This window comes from Empidonax traillii, unplaced genomic scaffold (assembly GCF_003031625.1).
Source record: "Empidonax traillii isolate 1590-97213 ecotype Southwest subspecies unplaced genomic scaffold, ASM303162v1 scaffold29:size1973556, whole genome shotgun sequence".
NCBI lineage: Eukaryota > Metazoa > Chordata > Aves > Passeriformes > Tyrannidae > Empidonax > Empidonax traillii.
Window position 1 is genome coordinate 1,824,549 of NW_020955222.1, and position 25,015 is coordinate 1,849,563.

The 25,015-nt window shown below is 37.6% G+C and overlaps 1 protein-coding gene across 1 annotated transcript in view; it reads right to left on the reverse strand.

The window, feature by feature from the left end:
* Positions 1–11,427: 11,427 nt before the first annotated feature.
* Positions 11,428–25,015, reverse strand: part of PARP8 (poly(ADP-ribose) polymerase family member 8) — a 112,857-nt gene continuing 99,269 nt past the window's right edge. The window contains exons 16-26 of the mRNA XM_027910551.1: positions 24,876–25,001; positions 22,702–22,767; positions 21,345–21,412; positions 20,984–21,032; positions 20,106–20,218; positions 19,534–19,606; positions 17,833–17,902; positions 15,818–15,894; positions 14,822–14,891; positions 13,542–13,626; positions 11,428–12,841 (exon numbers count right to left, since the gene is read on the reverse strand). Coding sequence (XP_027766352.1) covers positions 12,739–12,841; positions 13,542–13,626; positions 14,822–14,891; positions 15,818–15,894; positions 17,833–17,902; positions 19,534–19,606; positions 20,106–20,218; positions 20,984–21,032; positions 21,345–21,412; positions 22,702–22,767; positions 24,876–25,001 — 900 coding nt within the window. The 3' untranslated portion in view covers positions 11,428–12,738. The remainder of the gene's footprint in view (positions 12,842–13,541; positions 13,627–14,821; positions 14,892–15,817; positions 15,895–17,832; positions 17,903–19,533; positions 19,607–20,105; positions 20,219–20,983; positions 21,033–21,344; positions 21,413–22,701; positions 22,768–24,875; positions 25,002–25,015) is intronic.

A 25,015-nucleotide genomic window follows, 5' to 3' on the forward strand; every position in this document is an offset into this window, starting at 1 on the left:
TTTTCTATAAGACAGAGCAGAGGAGGTAGGTATATTATGTCTATTCTATTAGAAAAATGGAGAGCATCTAATTTGCTTTATTAATGATTGACAAAAATGGCATTGGCTTTTAGGAAAGTGCTTATTACTACAGTTTATAACCAGTAGAAAATTCAGATCTATGATTTTCCTCCTTAGATTGAGGTAATTATATTTCATATCTGCTCCATAGGGAAGAACAGACTAGGTGGCAGGGGACACACGCTGATGAATCACCCTTTTTTTGACATGACTTGTCTCTTACTCTGGCTTTGGGAAATGCCTTGATAGCCCAGTTTTCTCAGTTTGGGATATTTACAAAGTTTAGATGCAGGGCTAAAAAAGTTTTATGAGAATGATTCATTTGAATTAATTCTGTGAGAAAGTAGCAACAACGAAAATAGCACCATCGTTTATGTGGAAAACAAGTGGGAACATAACATTGCACACACATTTCTCCACATCTGGAACACTACCCAGAACCCACTCATTTACTGGTATTGCTGGTAGAAAACACGTTGCCCCCTTACTCACTTTTCTGCAGCTCTTGTTATACAAAACCATGGTTTTATCTTTCACAGATTAGCCTCGTTCTCTCTTGGAGTTTTCTGCTGACAGCTGATGTTGGCTGAGAGTTTCAGTCCTGAGTCCCAGTGAGGGACTGAACAAATGGGTCCCCAGCATTGCGCTTGAGCCAGCTTTCCTCAGTTTGCACTGCCAGCGTTGCTGAGGAAGAGCTTTCTCCTCTCTGCCTGTGAAACCAACATAACCCAGAAAATACTTGCTTTTACTGTGCTAGTTACTTTTGCAAGCTGAAGAACACTTTGCGTATTGTAAAAGCTGCACTCTCTGTGCTTTGAGTTCTTCTCGGCATATATTATGTGTGTGGTTTTATGCCACTGTCCTCATCTGCTTTTAGAGTTGTGTGTTGATGTGCTGTGGTTTACCATGGGTTATTAGTTGAGAACTGTTGTCCTGCACCACAAGGAGGCTAACAGAAAAGAGGTTCTTGGAACAGAGGAAAGAACCCAAATTCTAAATGCTACTCAGGACAAATCACTACTATCTGCTGCTGTATCTTCGACACAAGGTTTTTTCATTCCTGTCCAGAAGTTTTTACCCTCATAAGCACAAATCCTTAGCGCTATTTCCCCCAAAGGATAACACACTGTATGCACACCTGTAGTTTTTGAGGTTGATCTCAGGACTGCTGTGCAGAAGACAAGCTCTGATTTGAGTTTAGGATGCATATCCATATTTCACAGGACTACTGAAGAAAGGGTATAGTGCATTCATTTCACAAAGCATTGATAAGAATCCAAATCTGATTATGTTGAGGTGAGTGGAGAGTTTGACAAGTGTTTGGAAAATGCAGGCTGTTATATTTCTACTACTGCAACACTAGCATTAGATCTCAAAAGCACTACGCCCTAAGTCCAGCAGGGAGTTTACACATTTTGTTTGTTTTTCTATCAGCTGATGCCTTTTACACAGGAGAAGAATAATTTGAACAAAAGCACGTGTTTGGTGACATCTCTCGTAATGTGGCAAAATCAGCTGGTAGAAAAGCCAGGTCTTCTGATGCTGACCAGGGCCTGTGCCCCAGTGGCATGGCTACTTTTCATGTGAAACTCCTGTAAGTGTACATAAGAAGAGAAGAAAGCAGTACTGTCCAGGCAGTACTGAAAAAAGAGATGAGTTTCCAGGAGACAACTGAAATGCAGCTGGGCAAGACAGAGAAGGTGAAAGACCCCCCTAGCTCAGATGTGACTGTAGATAGCATTCAGGCTCAGAAGGAATCTGCAGGAGTGGCCAAATTTTCAGTAATTCTGCCTGGTGCTCTCTGCAGAAAGCAAACCCTGCCCACTAAAAACGTCTTGGAAAGGCAGTTCTTGCCAAGGCTTTCTCATACCAGTGGTTTGGTCCAGTATGGACACTGTAGGAAGAATTCTGTAAGTAAAACTGGTTCCTCAGTTAAGTAGTCCTTAGGTGGTTAATCCAACATCCTGACCTAAAGAAAGAAAATCAGAATTAAAGATAAGAGATGAGCCCAAACCATGAAAGGAAAGATTTCACTTACTGCTGAAACAGCTCTGTGAAACAGAAAAAACTCAACCCCAACATTCCTCTTCAAAATATCTAACTACTATTGCATGATTTTCATCAAGTGATTACATTATGTTGACTAATCACTGCAGGAAATGAGTACCTCAATTCAGGTTTTATGCAGACCAGCAAGAGGGTACAAGGAAGTCTGCATTGTATATTGCTACTATACCTTTCAAGTTGTTATGACCCCCAAGAGAAATGAGGCATTCATAATGTGGGGGAAAAATAAAAATCATAGAGAGCACCATAAATCTAAGGGACTAAGTTGTGGAAATCACATCCTTAAACTGACATAGTTGTGATTAACTGGCAATGGCTTTTACAGTTAGAAAAGCTTTTGGATATAGTTATTTGCCCAGACAAAGTTTCTGGTGGGGGGGATGGGGGGTGAGGAGACAAAAAAAGTACAAGTTTTTAATCAAATCCTTGTTTTGGGGCTGGTGGGATGGAATATGTAAAACCACAAGCCTTGCGCCTCAAGAAGCTTGGTTCTGAATCCCTCCTGATCACAGAGACTTAACTTTTCAGTAGATGTTTGTGCACATTTTTTTATAAAACCACCCACAGGATTCAGTAGTCTCTGCTTAGCAGAGCACTGGAATAAATTGTTCTTCATGACTGAGCTCTACTTGCTCAAGTTTAGACAATCTCTGTGTACATAAAACAATGGTCCCCGCTTCCCTGTATTCAAACACCTAGTCAGCAATCGAAATAGCACAATTAAAAAGTACATATGCATGTGTATATATATCTATGTGTAGTCAGAAAAAAACAAAGTTAATTATTGTGGATACTGGAGTCTATGTAGAGGCCTGAATCATAATTTACTTAAATGCTGTGGAATCACTTGTACTTATACAATGTAGGAATAATGCTACAAATAAAAATAATAGTATCCTTCATCCACTTTGCATTTGCTTTTGCCACAGGAAACAATACAAAGAAAAGCAAGCAAAGTGATGCTTTGAGAAATGTAGTCTTCCACAAAGGAGTACCTTTCTCACTACAAAGCAAAGATTTTGCTCAAGACAAACCAACTGTCCAAGTCTGACCAGATGACTGCACTTACACAATTAAAATGAACAGGCTCGAGAACATTACTGGGCACAAAAGGCAACTGTTCAGCTCACAGAACTGCTAGAGTGATCCCTTGCACAATTTTACCCTACAAAAACCCCTACACAATTTTCAGTCACCATGGACCATGAACCACATCTTTATTGTAGTTTTTTTCTAGAATCAAAAGTCACAATCAGTCCTCACTGGGACCAGTTCCCAAATTGTTGCAACACACCAAAGCATCTGCTGTCCAGGCCACTGAAACTCCACCTACAAAGAAAGAAGTTAAAAATTATCATAATAAACCCCCCACACATATGCTATCAAATCTTTCTATCCTCTGTGGAAACGTTTGGTTCAAGTAAATAGACTTGAGGTTTACAAATACAATCAATCTCCAAGGAAGGGAAGCAAATACATATGGTAGCCAATTGATAAAAAAGCCCACTTCAAACCAATTCATAGAAATTGTTCAAGCAGATTAGTTTAGAAGATCAATAACATTCTTTAAAGTAACTAAAGCCCCAGTAAGTTTTCCTCACAATTACAACATAGGAAAAAAAGAATCTCTGAAGCAAAGACCAGCAATCCAACCTGAACCCTAATTAAACTCAGAGCCAGAACTACCAGTAGGGATGAGTATTTTAAACTTACACTGCCAATTTTCCTTAGATGAAAGAAAAATATGAGAGAAAATTGTGTTTACAAAACTCTTTAACTTTGAACAGCATCCTTCTTGGCATACCTTTCTGGCTACACATTCTTGTTCTGATGTATAAGTTAATAGTTTGTACACATGCTTTTCATATTGAAGAACTGTAATTTCAATTTTTTTTACTATTCGTGGCCACACATTTTTGCATTTTAACTGAAATATACTACCCGAAATATACTCAGTATTGTATTTTAATGCTTATACCTGATGCTTTTCTAAAGGCTAGCTATGTGAGCAAAAGAGTGACAGGAAAAAGAACTGCAATGGACCAGAAATTCAGGTCCCATTAGCATAGGGATACAGAATGTGAAGTCATTGAACAACATAACAAACATCAACACATCGTCTATCTTTAATTTAACTTTTTGGTAGGGAGAGAGACTACTGGAGACTTTAAAAGGAAAAAAAAAAAAGTAAATCAACTCTCAGAGAGAGAAAACCATCAGCCCTCAGGTTTATTGAGTTGTTTAGCAACAACGCAAAGATCTTTGCAACCAGGGCATAAAATGGACCAAATGCTATTGGTATTGTCAAGAATTACAGCTGAGTAAAAAGATGTAAAGTTCAAAAGCTTACAATAGCTGAAGGAATCTGAAGAAAGATTGATATTAAAAGATTCTGATATTTTTGATATTCATGTCCTATTGATTAGCATGGCAAACATGAAATCAAAATTTGCATAGGATAAGAAAAAACCAAATAGTAGAATAATACAATTTCACACAGATGGAATACAGCATGAAGCGCAACATGCCAGCTACATAACACACAGAAGAGGTGTGACTGGATCCTTGTGCCCACAGGCGAAACTTCAAAAGCCTCTAGCAAAACATGTCATTGATAAAAAGTCAGCAAGTCAAATCTACCAAAAAGTACCACATTAGGGCAGATAAAAACTGTTTGTAACACACGACATTTGTAAAAAAAAGTGTTGTAAACAGTGATAACGCGATGCTTAGTTTTGAGCCAAAAGAACTGTTTCAACTTACACTCCTATACTTAGATGCAAATATTTACATATTTTTATTTATATACATACTTTAATTAGTTCAGACTCTTACTCTTCTTATCCTTGAATTTCTTCATACTGAATTTAGCTTGGTAGGTGGTTGTGAGCAGAAATACCTATTTTTCTAGGAGAAATGGAGGGATCAGGAGAGATGGAGGGATCACGAATTTTTCTTAAAGACTCAGCAAAATTGTTTGTTCAATAGCTCATATGAGAAGAATAGTCTGAACAGAGTTGAAACCCAGCAAGTTATCAGCTACCTATTCCCTTTCTCGAATATTCTACCCATACAAACTCCTCAGAATATATATATAAAATATCAGATAGACTCCAAGGAACTGTCAGCTAATTCAACCATTCTTTATTCTGCCTGAGATCTACTGGAAAATAGCTAACTATTGCTGTAAGTAAACCTGCCACATGCAAGTACAGTAGGACATTGCCCCAGGCATGCTATTGGACTGAGGTACACAGCTACAGGACAGCAGGTTGAAGAAAACTAAGTTGGGGGTTTTTTTACCTCATTTCTCTCATACAATGGAAAACTTTCTCTTTAAAAGTCACAAATTAGAATTGCTTTGCTGATGATAAGCTCTGGCTTTTGTTGAGCAAACCTTAAGCCAGGAGTTCCTGTATTTTTTTCCAGACGCGATCCCTGGAGACTTGTGCTGCTCTTGCTTCTGCAGCAGTCACTGTTCCTGCTGCTAGTGTAATTCCCGCTGCTTCAGCATTTTGCAAAATGGCAGTTTTCTGGAGCTGGCTGAAATCCAGTGGCTGATGCCTCACACATTGGTTTGCTATACACAATGCTGATACCAAAAATGTCTAATGCCCTGGTTACAGGTTTCAATTTCTGTGTGTTGAATCACACTTCTCTCCCTTAAATGTGAATGGAAAATATTTCTCATATTCAAGAAAATTAATCTGAGAGGTCTATTAAATGTTTTAATTAAAATGCTATTTTTTTCCAAGTGCTGTTCATGTTTTTCACCTGTTTTGACACTAGGCTTGTGCAAGACAGCGAGCCCTAAAGTAGCCCTTTGTTACATTCCTTAAGTTTTCTTCTTTTAAGGTGTTTGCATTGTGCTGAGAGCTGAGGCGTAGCAAAGTTGTGGCCCTCAGCTACTATTGGCTTCATTCATCTGATGCAGCTCTATTTAAGTTGCCTCCCAATATTTCAGGAGGACAAAACCCTCTTGGAGGGGGCCCAGGTTATGAGACCTGTGCAAAATTATTTGCTGCAATCTGCACTGCACACTAATTTCAAAAAAGAGAAGTTGTTCAAGTGTGCAAACATGGTTTAATGAATACAGCACATACTTTTAGCCATGGCCATATTTTCTTAGCAGATTTTCTGTTCTTCCTCCTGTCAAAAATGCCACATGTGCATTTGAAAGTAGCCCTTGTCCACTGCAATAATTTTTTTACTGCTGTCAATTAATTTTTTTGATTACTAATCCCTTAGGTTCCACATGGAACTGTTCAACAGGAGAACACAATATACCATAGATTTTCTCAAGAGAAAACTGACTATTTGTGAATATTGAGAGAACTTTTGATTGTAGTTACTTGTAGTTACTTGTAAATGAAGAAACAGTTAAGCCAAAGTGGGTATAAATCCTGTCCCTCCTGAAGATCTGAGATTTCCCCTACGATTCAGCTCATTTTGGGTTTAGAAGTCACTGCTTCTTCCAAATTTAAGATCCTCAAAAGCTGGAATATCTCTTCCATTAAAGAATTCAAGTTCCAGCCCGTAAACTTAAATCAAAGGCATATTATCAGTTATTTAGGGTAGCAATTATATATTTTTTCAGTTCTCTGATAGTCACAGTCGTGTGATATGCTTCACAGCAGTCAAAATAATAGTACCGCTTTGACTCTTTCAGTCGAAAATCTGCAGTAACAAAATCATAAATTTAACAAACAACAGGTAAAACTTTCAAAAGATATAAGCTATATCCACCCATATAATTAAAATGATCTCAGAGTGAAAAAACCACTACACTCACTGAATTAATAACCAGTCCCACAAATGTCTGCATATTTTATGAGTTGCAGATGTGCGTTTATACTTTAAACAGTGCCACATTGAAGTATGACATGGTTTGTCCTATATTTGCTGTGTTTTCATTACAAAAACAGCTCTACAGAAAAACAGAGGACTTCTTTTTTAAAAGCAATTATAAAATGCATCTTGAAACATCCTTATGCATTTTATAGCATACTGTACAAGTAAAATACTGCTTTAATTCCAGTATCTCTACTTTGAACCAGTTGTGTAACCCAGAGAAACACATCAAGGAGAGCTGGTTTTACTATTTAAGTGTTTTTAAAAAGATCACTGCAAAAAAAATATCACGACAATAGTATGTGTAAAAGCATGCTGCAACTTTCAGATGTCATTGAGATTGGCAAAATTAAGGAACTGCTTCAGATGCAGTTTAACTCCTAGATGGCTGTTTTAACTTCAAACAGGGTTCTCAAAATAGTGCCCAAATGCACAGTGCTTGTTGAACAAATTCTGATTTATTGAAGGTAAACATTTACATTGGCTACAATGCTATAGCTGTTACAAAGCTGGATAAAAGAGGCTTAAATAGCAATAGAAAGCAAGTGCAGTAAAAAGTGAATAGAGAAAATATTTGACCTTAGTGATCTTCTGGCAGTATTTATATTATGTACATTTTGTTAAATATATGTAGTAACTCTAAGGCACCACAGGCTAAATAGTAGGCTGCAGTATGATTTTGTGCATGGAATTTAATAAATTAATTTGGAGACAAAAAGGCTATAGAGAAGAAACAGGCATATTTTATGCTTATACAAAGGAGTGGCTCCTTGTTAAAGTTTAAAGATCCAATATATACTGGGTAAGTTAAAAAATTATTTTTAGAGTATTAATTAAATATCTGTGTAAGGACTATTTTTACTGACTTTCTGGGAAAAGTTTAATGCAATCTCTTCAACAGGTTTCCAACACAGTAGATGTGTTAATCTAAAATCTTTTTTTTTTCTTTACAAAAATCTTTTACCTAGTACATATACAAAATCACAATGCAAAGTATAATGGGCAGTACTTTACATTGCAGCTGTTTTGTGGCAGACTAAAACTTAGCAGAAGCATGCAATCCAAATGCTACAGGACAACAATTCAAGGAGTCTTATTCCTTCACGTCAGTGGCTGTTCCTGAAGCTGGAAAGCAGGAGAAAACACTGATATCCCAAAAAAGACAGAGGAGGTCAGTGCTTTCAGATCTGACATTTCCAAAGCCAAATCACGAAATTTAAACTAATGATGACATCCTTGATCATTTCACATACCACCATGCACACACTCTGTTTAATGATGCTCTTCTTGGGGCATATCTTCCCAATTTTATATATCCCCTTCTGAAGCATGTGTTCCTCCACTCCTGAGCACTTAGAGGAATAAATTTGACTGACTGGACTCAAGATCCTTTCTGACCAACTCCCAGTGCTACAAATAATCTTAACTTCTCTACAAACAACAGACCGTGTTTAGTTTAGTCAAAAGACTCTTCCTTCACCTTGAGATAAGTGTTTGCAATGCAGAAATTTCACGGACTCTGGATTAACACCTCCAAAATTAACATTTTGGAATTAAAATACTGCAGGATGCTGCATGCCACAACAGGAAAGAGATGTGTGGCCAGGGAAATTCCAGCTGCCATACTGCTGCCAGTGCAGGTTTGCTGTGTGGTGAGTCATGTCAGTCATGGCTCATACTCTTTGTATTTCACTTTCATTTTCCAGAGACAAGGAAAAGAAAATCTAAATTAATATAATGCTTAAATAACTAAATACTGCTTTTGTATTTTCTTCACGTTTGGGTTTCTTTTAGTGTATCTTTTCAAACCATGAATCCCTTCATTCAGTTGTCCCTTTTCAGGTTTTTTTTTATTTCTACTTTTTATTCAACTTTGCTCAAATTTCTTCCACAGTAGTAAATGATTTATAAGCAAAGTATAATCGATCTATGCACAAAGTCTTCATTTGGAGTGATTTTATTCTTGTATTAACAAAAGCATAATCTTAGAATTACTAATCACATACATTTTTAGTACCAATAGCTATAATCTTAAATTCATATAATATCATTTACAGTTTTTCAAGACTAGAGAGGGAAAATGTAAGCCTAAAAATTTTCAGTGTAATTGAACAGTTCCTGTAAAGCTTTAACCAAAATATTACACAACCTGGACACGTTTTTGTAAGTAATAAGAAGTTGAAGAATCAGGTTATCAAAACCGTGCAGCACTGTTGAAGAAAACAGGGCTATGCTGATTCATATCATAGGAAAAGGTAAGTCAAATTGCTTAATTTAGCCTTTGAATACTAAATACTTGCCTAAATCTCAAGAAATATTTAAAAACATCTTTTTGGGTTTCTTTCTCAGTGTTTAAAATATTTAGCAATATATGGCAGTTCATAATTAGGGAGAAACATTAAGGTACTAACCTAATTCTTCTGTCAAACCTTTCCCATATGAGGGTTTGTATTTTTTTGAGGGATGTAGCAAGAAGTTAGAAAGTTCTTACCAAGAATTCTTTTGGTTGCTCCATGCTGGATATGGGGACAGCTAGATAGCTATCACTTCATGGAAATTTCTAACAAGAGAGTTTTTCTATATTTTCTTTTCATGACAAGTTTTTGTGGAAAGCCTACATCTTTACAGCAGGAGTTACAATGACTGCTCTATCACCAATATGTGTGCATGGTAACAGAGGAGGGGAAATGTAAGGGCTTCAAGGATAACACACAGTCTTGCTGTTTTTGGTTTTCATCCCCTACAATCCATGTTAGTGTAAGTTATTTGGAAACACTTGGCAATACGCAACTTCCACTCTTGGATAAAACCCCAAGGGACAAATCCTTCAAAGCAAATCTCATCCTCAGGCTTTTTCATTCCTGTTCTTGGCGATAAAAGTTTTTGTTTCAGCTTCGAAGTTTTTATAAGTTTATATAAGTTTTGTAAGATATTTAAATAAGGACATTTTTCAGTAACAGATCCCAAATGAAACTCTCTCCTTCCCCTCATCTTTTAAAATTAATAAGAACTAATACTGTGTTAAATAATCTGAAGATTCACATCCACTTGCAGATAAGACAATATGTTTGAAGTTTCTCATTAATATGTTGGCTAAAGAAAAATGTGAATGAGTTTCTGTGTTGCAAGAGAACTTTTTTTTTTTTTAAATTCAAATGCCATTTATGTGTGGCAGTGGGCTTGCGTACTTGTCATGCTATAGTGTGACACCTATCCAGGCGGCCCAGCTTCCCTGGGCATGGCGCTACTCCATACTGCCATGGGCTGCATATTCTGCTGCTTTGTTTTCCCAGTCCCTTTTTCCTGCCATGCACCGCATGGGACCTAAGCTGTTGATCCCACCTCGTCCCTTCAGAACTACCTGTGTCCCTGAAAGGTTTTGCCCTCTTCCACTGGTTTGAAACACCTGTGTTTTGTCACATTCTGCATTGTACTCTCAGCCACCATCCTTCTTCTCCGTGGGTAAGTCAGTTGCCTCAGTACCCCATGAAGCAGGTACCTTACAAGAGCAAGGCCTCCATACTCCTTGGAGCCCCGCTTTCCTGTGCACTGTCCCTCATCATTTGTGGCTCATCATTTAAAACACAACTTCTGAGCAGTCCTAAGGTTTGGCAGCGATGCATTTTTCCCTACTCTTTCCAGGGGTTGTACTTACGATGGCACCAAGCATGACCAGTACTATGGTCCCACAATGCAAACTGAGGCTGCCTCACTGCTAGTTGACTCACTAGCTACTTTTAAGGTTTCTTCTTTCACTTATGGGGTTTCACTTGTGACCTTGCTGCAGCTTGACGGGACAGAGAAGATGACTGCTTACTTGGCTTCTGCAGTTCACTCACGGTCATCTTTCCTTTCTCCTAGTTTTTTGGCCAGACTTCCCAGGGTGGTGGATTATCAGCCCCACAAATAATCATAGGACACCTTTGTGGACTTGCTTCCCAGTTTCTTTTTGTTATGCAAAACACTGTGATTCAGATACATATGGCAGGCCAATTACAGAGAGATGGACATGCCAGGGTTTCAGCTCTACTTCTGAATTATGGTGATTTTGTGCAGTAACACAACCTAAGGCAGTCCTTACAGAGATAAACAAATTTCAAGAAACCTCTTTGTTTCAAGAAATTAACCTGTATCCTAACACAAAAGATAACAATTAGAATAGTGATTCTCAAGTTAGGGGTCCCCAAATGGGTGGGGGGGAAGTCAACAGAAACAATAGCAAAATAGCGATATGCAAACAGAATTGGCTTTACAACTCTAGATATGAACCCAGAAAAACTGAAGTCCCCCACAAATAAGTCTAGAATCCTAAAATACATCTCCAAGTATACACTCCTAGGCCAAATATCACTATGTTACTTGTAGGACACTTCAGCTGCAGCAAGTAATCACCCATTTCAGCATATCTAATGCAGTTCAGTTTAAAAAAAAAAGCAAACACACCTGAGCTCTGTTGTGCTGTTATTTGGCACTTTAATATCTTTATTATGAAAATAACATAATAGAGCATTCAGTCTATTTTTGCTTTCTGAAGTGGCTTGTAGTTGTTGCACAGATGGGTAAGTTGAACTGCTCTCCATCTTTGAAGGTGTGACTGGTGCTTCAGGACAGCTACCACGAGGCTGCCAAGGGCACTCATCAGGGCACAGGGTATGCTTTATGCCTTGGAGACCAGACCAGGCCCTTCTCTATCTGTGTTGCCATCATGCTCACTTTGAAAAAAACAGTTGTTAGTTTAAAAGACAGAGAGATTTGAATGTTTTCTTTATCCCCAAAGAACAAATTAACAAAAATATTTCACCAAGACAAAATGAGTAACATTTTGCATTTGTTTATATTTTCTGATGTACCAACAATCAACTTAACCATGTAAAAGCCTTAATTCAGCACATACTTTTAAATCTGTGGATAAAGTTAACCACAAAGCAGTTTCACTGAAGTTAAGATGCAAACATTAAAAAACCTTGTTGATCTAATGAAACTGTAAAATCTAGTATATAAAAAACAAATTTGTAAAAAGGAAGTTAACAGCTTCAGGATTTCCAGGTGTTTGCTAGGCTTTATATAATCAAGAAATGCAACTGACCTGCTTAATGGATAAGACAGTGTTTCCAGAGAAGATAAAGAAAGCTGAACATACACTAACACATTCATTACTTTTTGCTTTGTTTCACTCAGTAAATAAAAAATGTATTGTTGCTTTCCCCTTTGAGTCTAAATGCTAGCTGCATTTATGTAAAATAAAAAGAATCAAAGATAGCTGCAGGTAACCAATCCCTTTCATTTTACATGTTCCAGACAACCTTTTATTGTGTTTTAATATGAGAATATTTTACTTATTGCAAAGTATCCTGCATAATACAGGTGCTCCGCTATAAAATCTTCTCTCTCACTTATAATTCAGTCATTCTAAATTTAAAATACCAGTATACAGTACTAAAACCTCCAATTGAAGTTTAATATAAAAATATCAGCACAAAAGTCCTTTTCGAAGTCTGTTTATTGTGAGCAACCCAAATGCCTGTTTAATTATTCACTGTTTTAGTATAATAATAGATTTTGCCCCTCTACAGTTGCTAATTGATACCATCCTGGTATTTTGAGGAGATAAGAAATCCTAAGTAAGAAAACAGTAAGTATTCAAATGGTTAATTTGTTTAGAATAGTAATAATAAATTAGGTTTTTTGCAACTTCTTCAGTTCAAAATCCAGCTTTGAGACTGAGGAAGGCTTCACATCAATTAAATAAGAGTGGTCCTTTTAACCAGTAGCAGTTTGATTGCCAATGACTCGAAGAATCTCTTTATGAATGCTTGGTTCCTGTGTATTTATACTCGTATCACCCACTTGACCATCTTCATAACTAAAAAAAAAGGACAGAAAATAAAAGCAAATTAGTGTTTTGTTAATCTACCTGAAAACATCCAAAACTCTCCCTCTTTCACTAATCAAGATTTCTTACTCTGTATGTTAATATGTTTCTATTAAAAACTCTGCTGAGCTTCATCACTATAAGGTCATTATATTAAGATCCTAAACTCTGGAGAGTGGAGTGTGACAAGGCTGCCATTGTCATTGGAACCCTGCAGCTGAGTAAGCCAAGAGGATCCAAAGGGGACAAAGGGGAAATGCTCACATCACAAACAGGAAGCCTTTAATGAATTCTTCAGCTTAAATGCACACAGTCCAATAAAAATTATGCTTTACAATACATGGATAGACTTACTGTAACATGAAGTAATGTCACTGAATGGGAAAAATTAGTGACTCTCCATTAATTTATTTTGTAACAAAACATCTACTAAGCCTTTGTCACTAGCTTATCCATGCATTTCTTAACACATGTAAGTACAGTGGAAGATATAAAATGAATTGATACTGAACAGAATTAGGAAGAAATGCCTTTTATCTACTTTAATTAAAACCATTGGAGGGAACATGGGAAAAAGGTATAGTAGGAAGCTGAATGATAAACAAAATGTTAAACAAAAAACCAAAAACAAACAAAAAATCCCAAACAAACAAAAAAGGTGAATCTTAAACAAAGAAAAATCTTTACTCACACAAAGAAAAATCTTGTACACACATGATCCGTATTGGGAACTACCCATATCTCTCCATGTTTGTGCAGATCGGGTGAGGTTATCACTATCAGGGAAAGAATAAATTTCATAGTGATGAAAATGTGCCTGAAAAATATTGCTTTAAAAGATTTGGGGTTTTATACACTTTAAATAGGCTTCTGGGAATGTGTAGTTTTCCACCACATGTCTGGAACGTGGTGCAGATTTTGAGATGGCTGCTACTACAAACAGAAAGATGAATTTGATTCCTGTGTCCAAAATATATCTTTCAGAAAACAGAGATGCCTGATGTTATGGTAGCAAGTTCTTAAATGGAATGAAAGATTAAAAAATATATTTATGATTTAAATAGCCCTAGAGCTATTAAGACAACTAATCAGCCTTTGGAACAGATATTTGTGTATAATGATGGCTGATTCAAAACCAAGATGTTTAAGACAACACCTGAAACTGCTATATGGCAAATTTTGGATTTGCAATACTACACAATTAACCATAGCAATTATGACTCAAGGCATTCAAAAAGCTTGCCAAAACTTGCTCAATGTTTAGGAAACAGCAATATATTTGAGGAAAGGTTGTTTACCAACAGAATGAGGACAACACAGGCAAGAAAGCTTTTTATTGTTAACTAGAAGCCATACCATCAATCTGTATTTGAAAAGATTTCAAAACTAATTTAAACAGTATCCTTCTGGACACGTAGTCCAACTGTGGGATAAGCAGGTTTATGGTGCACTGGGTGAAGAACTGACTGAGGGACTGAGCCCAAAGGGTTGTAGTGAAAGGGGCTACATCTGGCTGGTGACTAGTTACACAGGTGGTCCTCAGGGCTCCATTCCTGGGCCAGTTCTGTTCACTGGATTTATAAACTACCTGTGTGCAGGAGGTGAATGCACCACTATCAAGTTTGCTGATGCCAAACTTGGAGGTGTTGTTCTCTGGAGAGACAAGAGGCCTTTTAGAAGGATCTAGACGGACTAGAGCATTGGGAAATCATTAATGGCATGAAATTTAACAACTCCAAATGCACATAATTATTCCACAAAAGTTCAGCATGTGCTAGAGGTTTGGTTTAAAGAGGGGAAACATTCTGAACTGAAGTATGAAAGTCTGTTCTTGAGCAAGTACTCATAGGCCTGTAAGAAGTCTCTTACCTGCACAACCAATAATGGAACTAAAGGTCTCATTGATTTGCATCCAGCAACCTGTGCATCCTGTGATCATGACTAAAAGTTTCACCAGGACTTTCAGCTTACCTTCACATAAGGCTATGCATTTTAGGTTACGGCTTTGCAAAAATTGTGACTGCTGTCCTTTCTTCTGTGACTGAGATTTAAAGCGTAAGAAATCACAATTAGTGCAGTAAAACAGAGTGAAAAAGTAACAAAGTAGACAGCTGCTGTTTTCAGTGCTTTATTAATGAACAGAGGCAGTCTTCCTAAATTTTTTTTTGTAAATGTAATAGACTTTATAAAAATGATTCTATTATTTATTTGGATTTTTGTAGGATGGATTTGAACTCCTTTATCCAGAAAAATGACATTCAAAAGTTTCTAACTGTTACAGAATGAATAATACTATCAGAAATATCAGAATGTTACTGATAAACCAACTGGTAGGAGAAAAAGAGAAAAAGGTGAATTTGATCATCAATTCTCTGGCCACTACCCTGATATTTTACTGGCCTCCCTACTTCTGAGAGCTTCTGCTGTGACCTACCAATATCTCTTCAAAGCCAGATTATTCTGTGGTTTCTCTGTATTAACCATGGAGACAGACATAAGATTACTTTCTTGAAATTTAGCCCTACACACAGATACTGTGAGTTTGCTTTAGACAAAGCAGAATTGTAATGGTTTAATATGTAAAAAACAGGAAAAAGAAAAAATGACGTGCTATAAATTAAATGCTACTAATTTCCAAGCAAGAAGCACTCTCAAGTTCTTTTTCATCATTTTTCTGGGAGCCTAAAACTAAGAAAGTAAGGACTTGTTAAGGATCATAATGTAATCTGTATTTCATTTTCATTCTCTTCCTAAATTCTTGCAGAGCACAAGACCTGCAATATACTTTGTAATTTTTTACTAAAGCAGTTGGGCTGTATTTGATATTTGCAGACTCTGAAGTTGTTGATTTCAATTCAGTGAAATAAAACTCTTCATTTGCACAATGGAAATGTTACCTCCTTCTCAGCTGCTAAGTTCTCAAGCATAAAACCCATGAATCTTCCAGAGATGGTTGATGTATCATACCTGTGACGTATTACTGCCCCTACTGCCTGAAGCTGGTTCATCTTTAGCTGACACCTTCTGCTGCTTCTTGTTCATCCCTAGGAATATTAAAATCACGTAAGATACCCTGGCATATAAACACTGTAATAAAAAAAGTTAAGTGCAAGAATGAAACAAGAACCACGGTGGGAATCACAGTCTTTTGCATGGCACTCAGTAAGCTACTTTACTTTGTCATAGCAAATCACAAAATAATCCTACAAATTAGGACTATAGCAAAGACCTTAGGAAAGTCAAGTTGGCATCAAGAAAAGTGCAAAAGCAGATAAACATGAGATTAAATGTCACTGAATTCAGATCAGGAATGTTCTTACATGGTTGCTTTACAGGTCAGCATGTCCTGAGCCTAACTGACCTTCGGGATGAAGCAAGTCTGATTTACTGAGGGTAGGACAGCAAAATCACAAGAGAAAGAACTTTGGATATTAATCTTTAGCACTGTATACAGACTTACATGAAAAGCCTCATTAATTTTTATGAGTAGGTTACTTAAATCTTGAAATCTACCTTGGTTTGATCCCCTTATCTACCTTTAAAACCATTAGATCATTCGTCAGTCATTTGACAACATTGTATCTAATATCCATCTCAAAAATCTTTGTGCTTTAGATCTCATTCATATTGGTTTATCTAAAATTCCTGTGTTATAAGCTACTATGGGGCTTCCTTGTCTTTCCAGTATCCCACATTTCACAGAATCATAAAATCATGGAATGGTTTGTGTTTGAAGGGACCTTAAAGATCATCTAGTTCTGGTCCCCCTGACATGGCAAGGGACACCTTCCACCAGACCAGGATGCTCAGAGCTCTATCCAGCCTGGTCTTGAGGACTTCCATTTCTTGGCAGTTTTCAAACACAGACTGAAATATGGGGGAAGTCTAATTCTTGGAAGGAACAAGACATATAGGATCTTCCATAGCTTTTACTGGCATCAAGGACTACACACTTGATGGGAACACAAGGCCTCCTTTCTGGAGGAGACAGGACGGAAGTAACCAAGATAGGCAGAGACAGGAGCAATAACACATTGAAGTTGACAAAACAGCACTGTCCCAAAAGAAAGGCATTTTATTAGATAATTATACTGTAACCAGAACTTTTAGTGAGTCCTAAAAAGCCTCCATACTGGTGTAATCTCTGAAAAGCTAAAAGTGTAGTTAGAAATAACTCATGTTGAAGTTTCACAAATAGCAGCTCAAACTGTTGAGCTCTTAGAATGAATTTTGACATTATCTCAAAATAATGACTGCCAGAAAGCATAACTAAACCTTCTCAAAATTATCTAGATGCACACAAACAAAAACTCAGCCATATACTTTCATATGTGAGGAAACGGTAAATACCACATACCTAAAATAAAATTCGGCATATTTTAAAAACTCCCCAATTTCTTATAAACACATTCCGTATGTCTTGTTTCTATTTATGATTTAATTCTTATATGGAAAACTCTGCACAACTCCCTTTTGGATTCACTAGTGAGACAAACTATGTTTTCTACCCTTCTCAGGCCAAAATAAACACACTGTCCTGCACTTTTTATGTAATCCTGACAAGGTGATACTTGGGAATACTCTTAAATATACAAGGTTGAACATGTTTACTGATGATTATTTGTTTTGTCAGATTAGGTCATAAAAGACCATGAATCCATAGGTAAAGTTAGATGGCAGATACTGCTAAAAATCACAAAGCTGGATTTCCACAACATAATCAAGACCTGCTGCACTACACAAAGCATTCGGTATTTGCTAATACTTATTTAGATCACAGTTTCAGGATACTCAGCACCTTGGAAAATAAGGACAGTTTTAAATAAGTGAATTTAGATTTTCTCTTTTTTGAATAAATTAAACCATGATCAAAAAAGATAAAATTGAATACAGTATTATAAACAGTGAAGTTGGTATGAAAAGCAGTAAAATAAGATACCCCCCTATAATTTCTCCAACTTTAGATGATTTATAAATATCACCTGAGTAACCAAATGATATGCTTGACAATGGACTAAGGTAGATTCCACTTCCAAACATTGCACCATGGAGCTGAAAAAGAGTGGAGTGGTTATGTGGCATTAATTTGGTTACCTGGACAAAATAATAATTATAGGAACAGGTCAAAGAATCACAGAGTCACAGAATATGCTGAGTTGGTAGGGATCCACAAGGATCATCGAGTCCAACTCCTGGCCCTGCACAGGACCATTCCCAACAGCCACAGCATGTGCCTAAGAGTATCATCCAAATGCTTCTTGAACTCTGTCAGGCTTGGTGCTGTGGTCACTTTCCTGGGGGGGCCTATTCCAGCACCCAACCATCCTCTGGGCAGAGAACCTTTTTCTAATATCCAACCTAAACCCTCACTGACACAACTTCAGGAGGAAGTTGTGGTTGCAACGAGGTCTCCCCTCAGTCTCCTCTTCTCCAGGCTGAACAAACCAAGTGACCTCAGCTGGTCCTTATACAGCTTCCCCTCAAGGCCCCTAACCATCTTTTTTGCCCTCTTTTGGACACTCTCTAGTAGCTTAATATCTTTCCTATATTGCAGTGACCAAAACTGCCGCAATATTCAAGGGGAGGTGGCAGTGGTGCAGAGAAGAGAAGGGCAATCACTGCCTTTGACAAGCTGGCAATGTTGGGCCTGATGGCCCTCAGGACAAAGTTAACTCTCCTGATTGCCAGGGCACCAGGACCCCCAGGTCTCCTTCCTGGCACTGCTTTCCAGCATCTCATTCCCCAGCCTGTACAAATATCCAGGGTTGCCCCATCCCAGGTGCAGAATCTGGCACTTTCCCTTGTTGAACTTCATGTGGTTGGCAATTGCCCAGTGCTGTAATTTGTTGAGGTCTCTCTGCATCTCATCTCCGGATGTGCCTTAGGTGTGTGAGATCTCAACCCTCAGCAACAACAACAACAAAAGCATAAACAAAGGAGTTTACTTTGGTGAATTTTAGTGTGTAAATCCTGCCTTCCTGGGGAAGTATCTTCCAAAGATACTGATAAAAACAATCAAACCACTATGACGAACAGCAGAGATTTCCATTTCCTTTTTTTTCAGTGTCTTCTGTATCCTAATCCTTAGTCAGCACCCTGGGATCCTGCTCCAAGCTACATGGACTCAGCACTGAGGAAGAGCTGTGAAAACCACAATACTAAAATGCTCTGCATTAGAGCTCCCCTGTCCCTCTCGTAGTGCCTACTTTGCTCTGTACTAGTGGTCTCCTGATGATTCAGTCTGGGAACTGAAGTATGCAAATAATCCCTTCTGACCTGCACTCGCTTGCTTCTATTCTCAGAGAAACCAGAGGAGCAGAGAAGATGCTGTCAACACAGTTCCTGTAATTCTAGCATGTTCCTGGATCCTATAACATGGAGATAGTTCAGGCAGCTCTAAATTTTGTCACTGGTTTTAAGCAGTACCAAGTGAAGCCTCCTGGAGGTGCTGCTCTGCAATGTAAGACTGAAACACTGATTCCAGCAGAGGGATTTTCTAGATGTTTTATCAGACATATTATTTCATCCTAATTTTATCAGAAAAGTACTTTTTCCAGGAAACAGGAAGGTATTTGAAATAATCTCTTTTTCCATATATATGGCTACTATAACCAACCCCTTGAAAACCTCCCGAAGCTACATAATCAAGAACAGGTCAACTAAAATCTATTTTGTCTACTTACCTGCAGCCTCGTATTGGAAGCAACAACTAAACCGTTCCTCAGGATGGAATGCCAATTTTCAATGTGTGAACCACTGAATAAAATGAAAAAGAAAGCATTAAAGCTCAAAGCTGTGGGGTCTGGCTACAGCATGGGTGCTACCACAGCATCCCGGGAGTTGCAGTTCTAAGTACTCTGTCACACATGCGCAGCTAAATGCTTGTATAGGATTGGCTGATAATGTCATGTGTTGTGACGTGTCAGCATTTGCAACCACTATATAAGTGTTGCCTCTTTCAATAAACCATGCTTTTCTTTCAATAAACCATGCTTGGTGTCCTCATGGTCCTTGTGATCCCTTACTTATTATATTAATACAGATGCATTCCTTTCGCACCATGTTGGTGTTTGCCTAGTCCTAAGGACTCATTATTTATTATATTAACATAACTGCTACACAAAGTGTAAAATGCAAAATGAAATCAGAAGTCCTTTAAAACAGTAGATTCACAGCTGCAAACCTCAAATACCAGAACAAAAAAATAGCATGGCATTTTTGATAACTTCTGATTAATATGAATATGTGTACTCACTGAAATGCAAAGGTACTTCCATAGAGATTTTTAGCAGCTCGGAAATTGGATTCTTTGGCTGGTGGACTGCTGAGAAGTAGGAACTGGTGGGGAGTGTGCATAAACTTTAGTTGCTGTAAAATATGAGTGTACATATGAAGAAAAGTTGATTAACAATGAAAGTATTGTATTTCCCTGATAATGGTCCTTGAGACATCACGCTGTTTTACCCAATACATAACTGCGTCTAAATAACTACATGAACTAAGATGAAATTGGTCTCATAAGCACAATTCAGTTTCAGCTGAAACCAAACACTAAAAATGTCTTTCAGTTTATGAAACATGGGGAGATTTTTGAAGCACAATTCAGTCATATATGGCTCTAGTAATTAAATTGAACAATTCTGATCAGAGCAGGCTTTGAATTAAGGTTATTTAGAAGGCTGAAGATTACTATGCCCTTAATCAGAGGCACATATCCCTCTAACATTCAAGAGTCATACTTATTAGAAGATGTACTTATATATGAATCTCCTAGTATATCCTGTTTCTGTGCACTACTTTCTGTACAACTCTTCATCTAATATTCTATATGGTAACAAAACAAATGGTGATGTTCTTCTTACTCAATGTCAGATGACTACAAGGTAGACACTTGTATTTGAGCTACTTACCTCAAATAGACTTTTTATGAGCATTATTCCCTTGACCTATTTCAGATATTCACAACATGATTCTAAAAATCATGACCTGAAACTGCCTATTTCACTGCCTTGTCTGTTAATGGAGTTAACCAGTTTGAAGCAGACACCTATGTTTCGCTAAGAGACTCCCACTTAAAATGCTAATAAAAGCCATGAAAAATAAGGAAATAATAGAGAACCCACAGACACTTACCCTATTCACTGGTAGCTTCACAATATGTGATCTATTACTAGAAATAACCCTAAAATAAGAAACAGTTCAATTAGACATGGTAACCAAAACAAACTTTTTTCTTAAAAATGTGTTAGGAATGGCCACCACAATGCACCCAGCTGCAGGCCTTTAAACCTATCAGATGGAAGTAGACCAAACCTTAACTAGAATGTGAGATCAGAGGACCCAGATGAGGTCCAGAAACAGTCCAGAACAACTGCAGTTGAAAATATCGATGTTAATTCTTCGGGTGACCTTATACCAAATTGTGCTGATCAAGTCATTATTCATTACAGTTGATACTTCAATAATTATTATCTCATGTAAATGAAGTTTATACCATTGTAGAAGAGGATGTGCAAGCGGGTCTTGTTTATCCATCTGCTTCTTTATTTCCAAGTAAGGTGCCTAGAAAAGAGTAAATAAGTTCTCTATTTCTAGGTTGAATTTTGGACATTACATTGCCCATGATTTAATCAATTAAATGAATACAAGGACTTACTATTTGGTTTAAATCACAATTTTACAGATATATAGCATACTAGAGTTATAAATGTGTTTTGACAATAACAAGAATTCATATAGCAATTAGTTTCCCTGGAGTAAAAGAATAAGCATTTAATTAGCAACAAAATGACTTATAGCAAACATTGGCGATCTCAGGGAGAACATCCATTTTTGTTCGGCTCTTGTATTAAGAAACTGGACTGGACTTTCACAAAATTAAGTCTCTCAAAATACCCCAAAATAATCCACTTTGGGTTTTTTAACTGTTTCAAAGTATAAACTGGTAAAATACCATGTCATATCATTCCTTTGAAAACCTTTCTTGATTTCAATTAGAGTCCAAAGCACCCTTTTAAAACTCATCAGTCCAAGCATTATTTTAACATTATAAGAGCATGAAATGGTGTTTATTTTTTATTTTTAAAGACATATGATGTAACAGAAATACTGTATTTTAAAATTTTTTTGCAAGATGTTACAAAAATTAATAAAAGTATATGCATTTTAATTTTCTATTTATTTTATTCATCTCTCCATATGTTTTAATCCAGAATCCCAAAGTATTTTGTGAATACATATAAAGCAAGATTTATAAACTGCTGTGAGGATACATTTACATAGCAGTTGGAAAAGCAAGGTCATCATCATGGCGAACGAAGATTTACAGAAGAGATGTCAACAACCAGCTATAATCATCTGGGTTGTTTGGGAAAGGAGAAATATAGAAATAGAAATATAACTATCAGATATGCTACTGAAATAAATGGCGTAATCCCAAGAGACCCAACTTTCCAAGCCTCCAACTATACTCAGCTGATCAAGTGTTTTGCTGTAACAGAAATAAAGGTATCATTCGGAGCACTGTCACAAAAACAATTTCTTTTGGTTTGGCGGTAAAGAACTCTGGCTTTAATATTTACAGAAATGCAGCAGTTGGTGACTATCTCATGACAATGTCCCATTTCGCTCTTATTTAAACTTCAAAAGATACAAGTTCTACTCCATCACTTTTACTTGACTGTCATTATGGATACTCTAGGTTAGTTATTTTGAACACACATTTTAATATTATTGAATATATATGAAAGAGATGACAACACTGATTTCTTGACCCATCACAGAGAGCCAATATAAACATTTTTCAAGTTCTAGAAATAATGATTAAGTAAGGTAATTATTTTTAAACTCACCTGTGTCATCTCTCTAATGGAAGTGATACTGTCCAATGCTTTCATGACTCGGTCATAATTCTTCTTCTGATGCAGCATAAAATATGCAAATAAATTCAAAGAATATTAGTCTTTGGCTCAATAAAAACCTGAATTCTTTGAGTGTGTATAAAATCAAAGCTAGGATCAATGCTGAAAAAACAAATCCTTTCAAACATTTCTAACCTGTAAAAATATTGTTATGATGATTTTTCTTTGGATTTCATTGGAATCTCCAACACACTAAAAAACTAAGCTGACTTTTAAAACAAATATTTTGTAACTAAACACAGGTTCTGACAGTTAGTTGGATAGCATGTTCTTAAGATAAATGATGCAGTGACTCCATATCAATTTTAAATAAAATGTGGATAAACAGATGTGTTTACTTTGCTAACAGCTCTAAAAAATATCACAGGGCCTCTGCCTCACCCTGATCCTCGTCTATCTGCTGCTCAGGAACCACTACCAAATGGCTCCATCTGTTCTGAGTGAGTGAGCTTAACATGCTTCATCCACTCCACATGACTTGTCACCTTCAGGAGCTTCACTATTTGCCATTGAGTCTTGCCAATTTCTGCCCATGGTCTTTCACCTTGCCCAAGCTGACAATAAGCTGGGAGGAGATGGTATGGGCACTGTCAGCCCAAGGATTCTCTCCACTCCTCTCCTGGTGTGACCTCCTCTCATAAATCCTCATCTACTTCAAACGCCTCCCTTGCCCAACCACCAAACAGCTGTCTCCTCCTCAGCCCCCTTCCAAGCACCTCCTGACAATCTTTATTCACACATGCTACAGAACACACCCTGAGAAAGAAACGGCCTTTGTTCAGAAAAGGTGAAATGCATCCCAATGCAGAACATGCTAAATTCTCATTTGTGCCTCTGGGGAGATGGCTTAAGGGACACAGAATGAGGGCTTCCCTGAGAGGCAGTATTTGGAGTTCGAGGAGCAGGCAGTGCAAACACAATTCTTTATTTCAAAATTGACCTTGTACAAAACATGTCAACATCTGATAAAATTATATTTAAGGAAATGTTTGCAGTGAGCAAATTAGATGAGAGCAATAGCATTTTTAAGAATAAAAAGATGGACTGGAAATCCCTCGTTTTACATGGCCTTCACCTCTCAAAATCCATCTTTCTCTTTGGGTCCAACGTGTACACTGAGACAAAGACACTTAGAATAAAATATTTTGCATCTAGGATTTGCCCCCTGAATGAGTTTCTTGTCTTTAACATAACTTGGAACACAACTTACAGTTTTCTTATGGTTTAGGATTGGTATTCTCCAATTTAGTGCTCACACTGAAATCAAGCACCTCTTGTTTGCTCTGCCTCTCACCCCTCCCTCTCCCCCTTTCCACTGCCGAGGGCTAGAGAGGAGAATCGAAGGCACAAAAGGTAAAGATCACGAGTTGAGATAAGAGCAATGTGCTAGAAACAGCTAGCAGATAAGAAAGACAGTAACAGCAACAATACTGAAGACAGAAGGTACAAGAAACAGGTGAACAATTCACACAGAAACAGCAATAGCTGACTGCTCCCTCTGCCAAACTAATGGCCAGTCTCTTGGCGAACAAAGAACCAGGGAAGGTCTTTCCACCTTCCAGCCTGCGCATTGGATTTTTTAGGTGAGACACAGTGTGCACGGAACTGAGCCCACCCTTTAATCCTGAGGTTCATCTGCCGGGGCCAAGCATGCTTGGACGGTGGCAGCGAGGTCCTCAGGACGTAGATGGATTGCCTTACAGGGCTAGCAAGCTCCATCTGCCCGGGGAGTGTCCTAACCGGGAATCGAACCCAGATCTCAGCGTTGACAACGCTGTGGTTTAGCCACTGCACCACCAGGGACACTCCTCTGCCAAACTACACTGACCAGGAAGGGACTCCTTCTCCCTGGAAGAGACTCTCTTCCCCCTGCCTCTGGCAATGATGTGAGGTGGTATAAGATAACTTCTGGGTCCTAGCCATGCCCCTATCTGGGTATTGCAAAAATTAACCCTGTCCTGGCTGGAACCAGGACAAGTTTATACTCAAATACCTTATCAGAGGCAATTAAAAAAAAGCTACAAAGTTTTGAACACAAGTCTTTGCATTGAAATCTCATGCAGGACTAAAATCAAGTGATGACATAATTACAGGTAACTACTTACCCTGGGGTTAAAGGCCAGCATCTGAGGATCATTAGGATCAACTACAGAAGGATATGGCTCAAAAATGACAACTTTCCTAGGTGACTCTAATGCAGAACGACACATGGATACCAAGAGATCAACCACCTAGGGATAAAGGA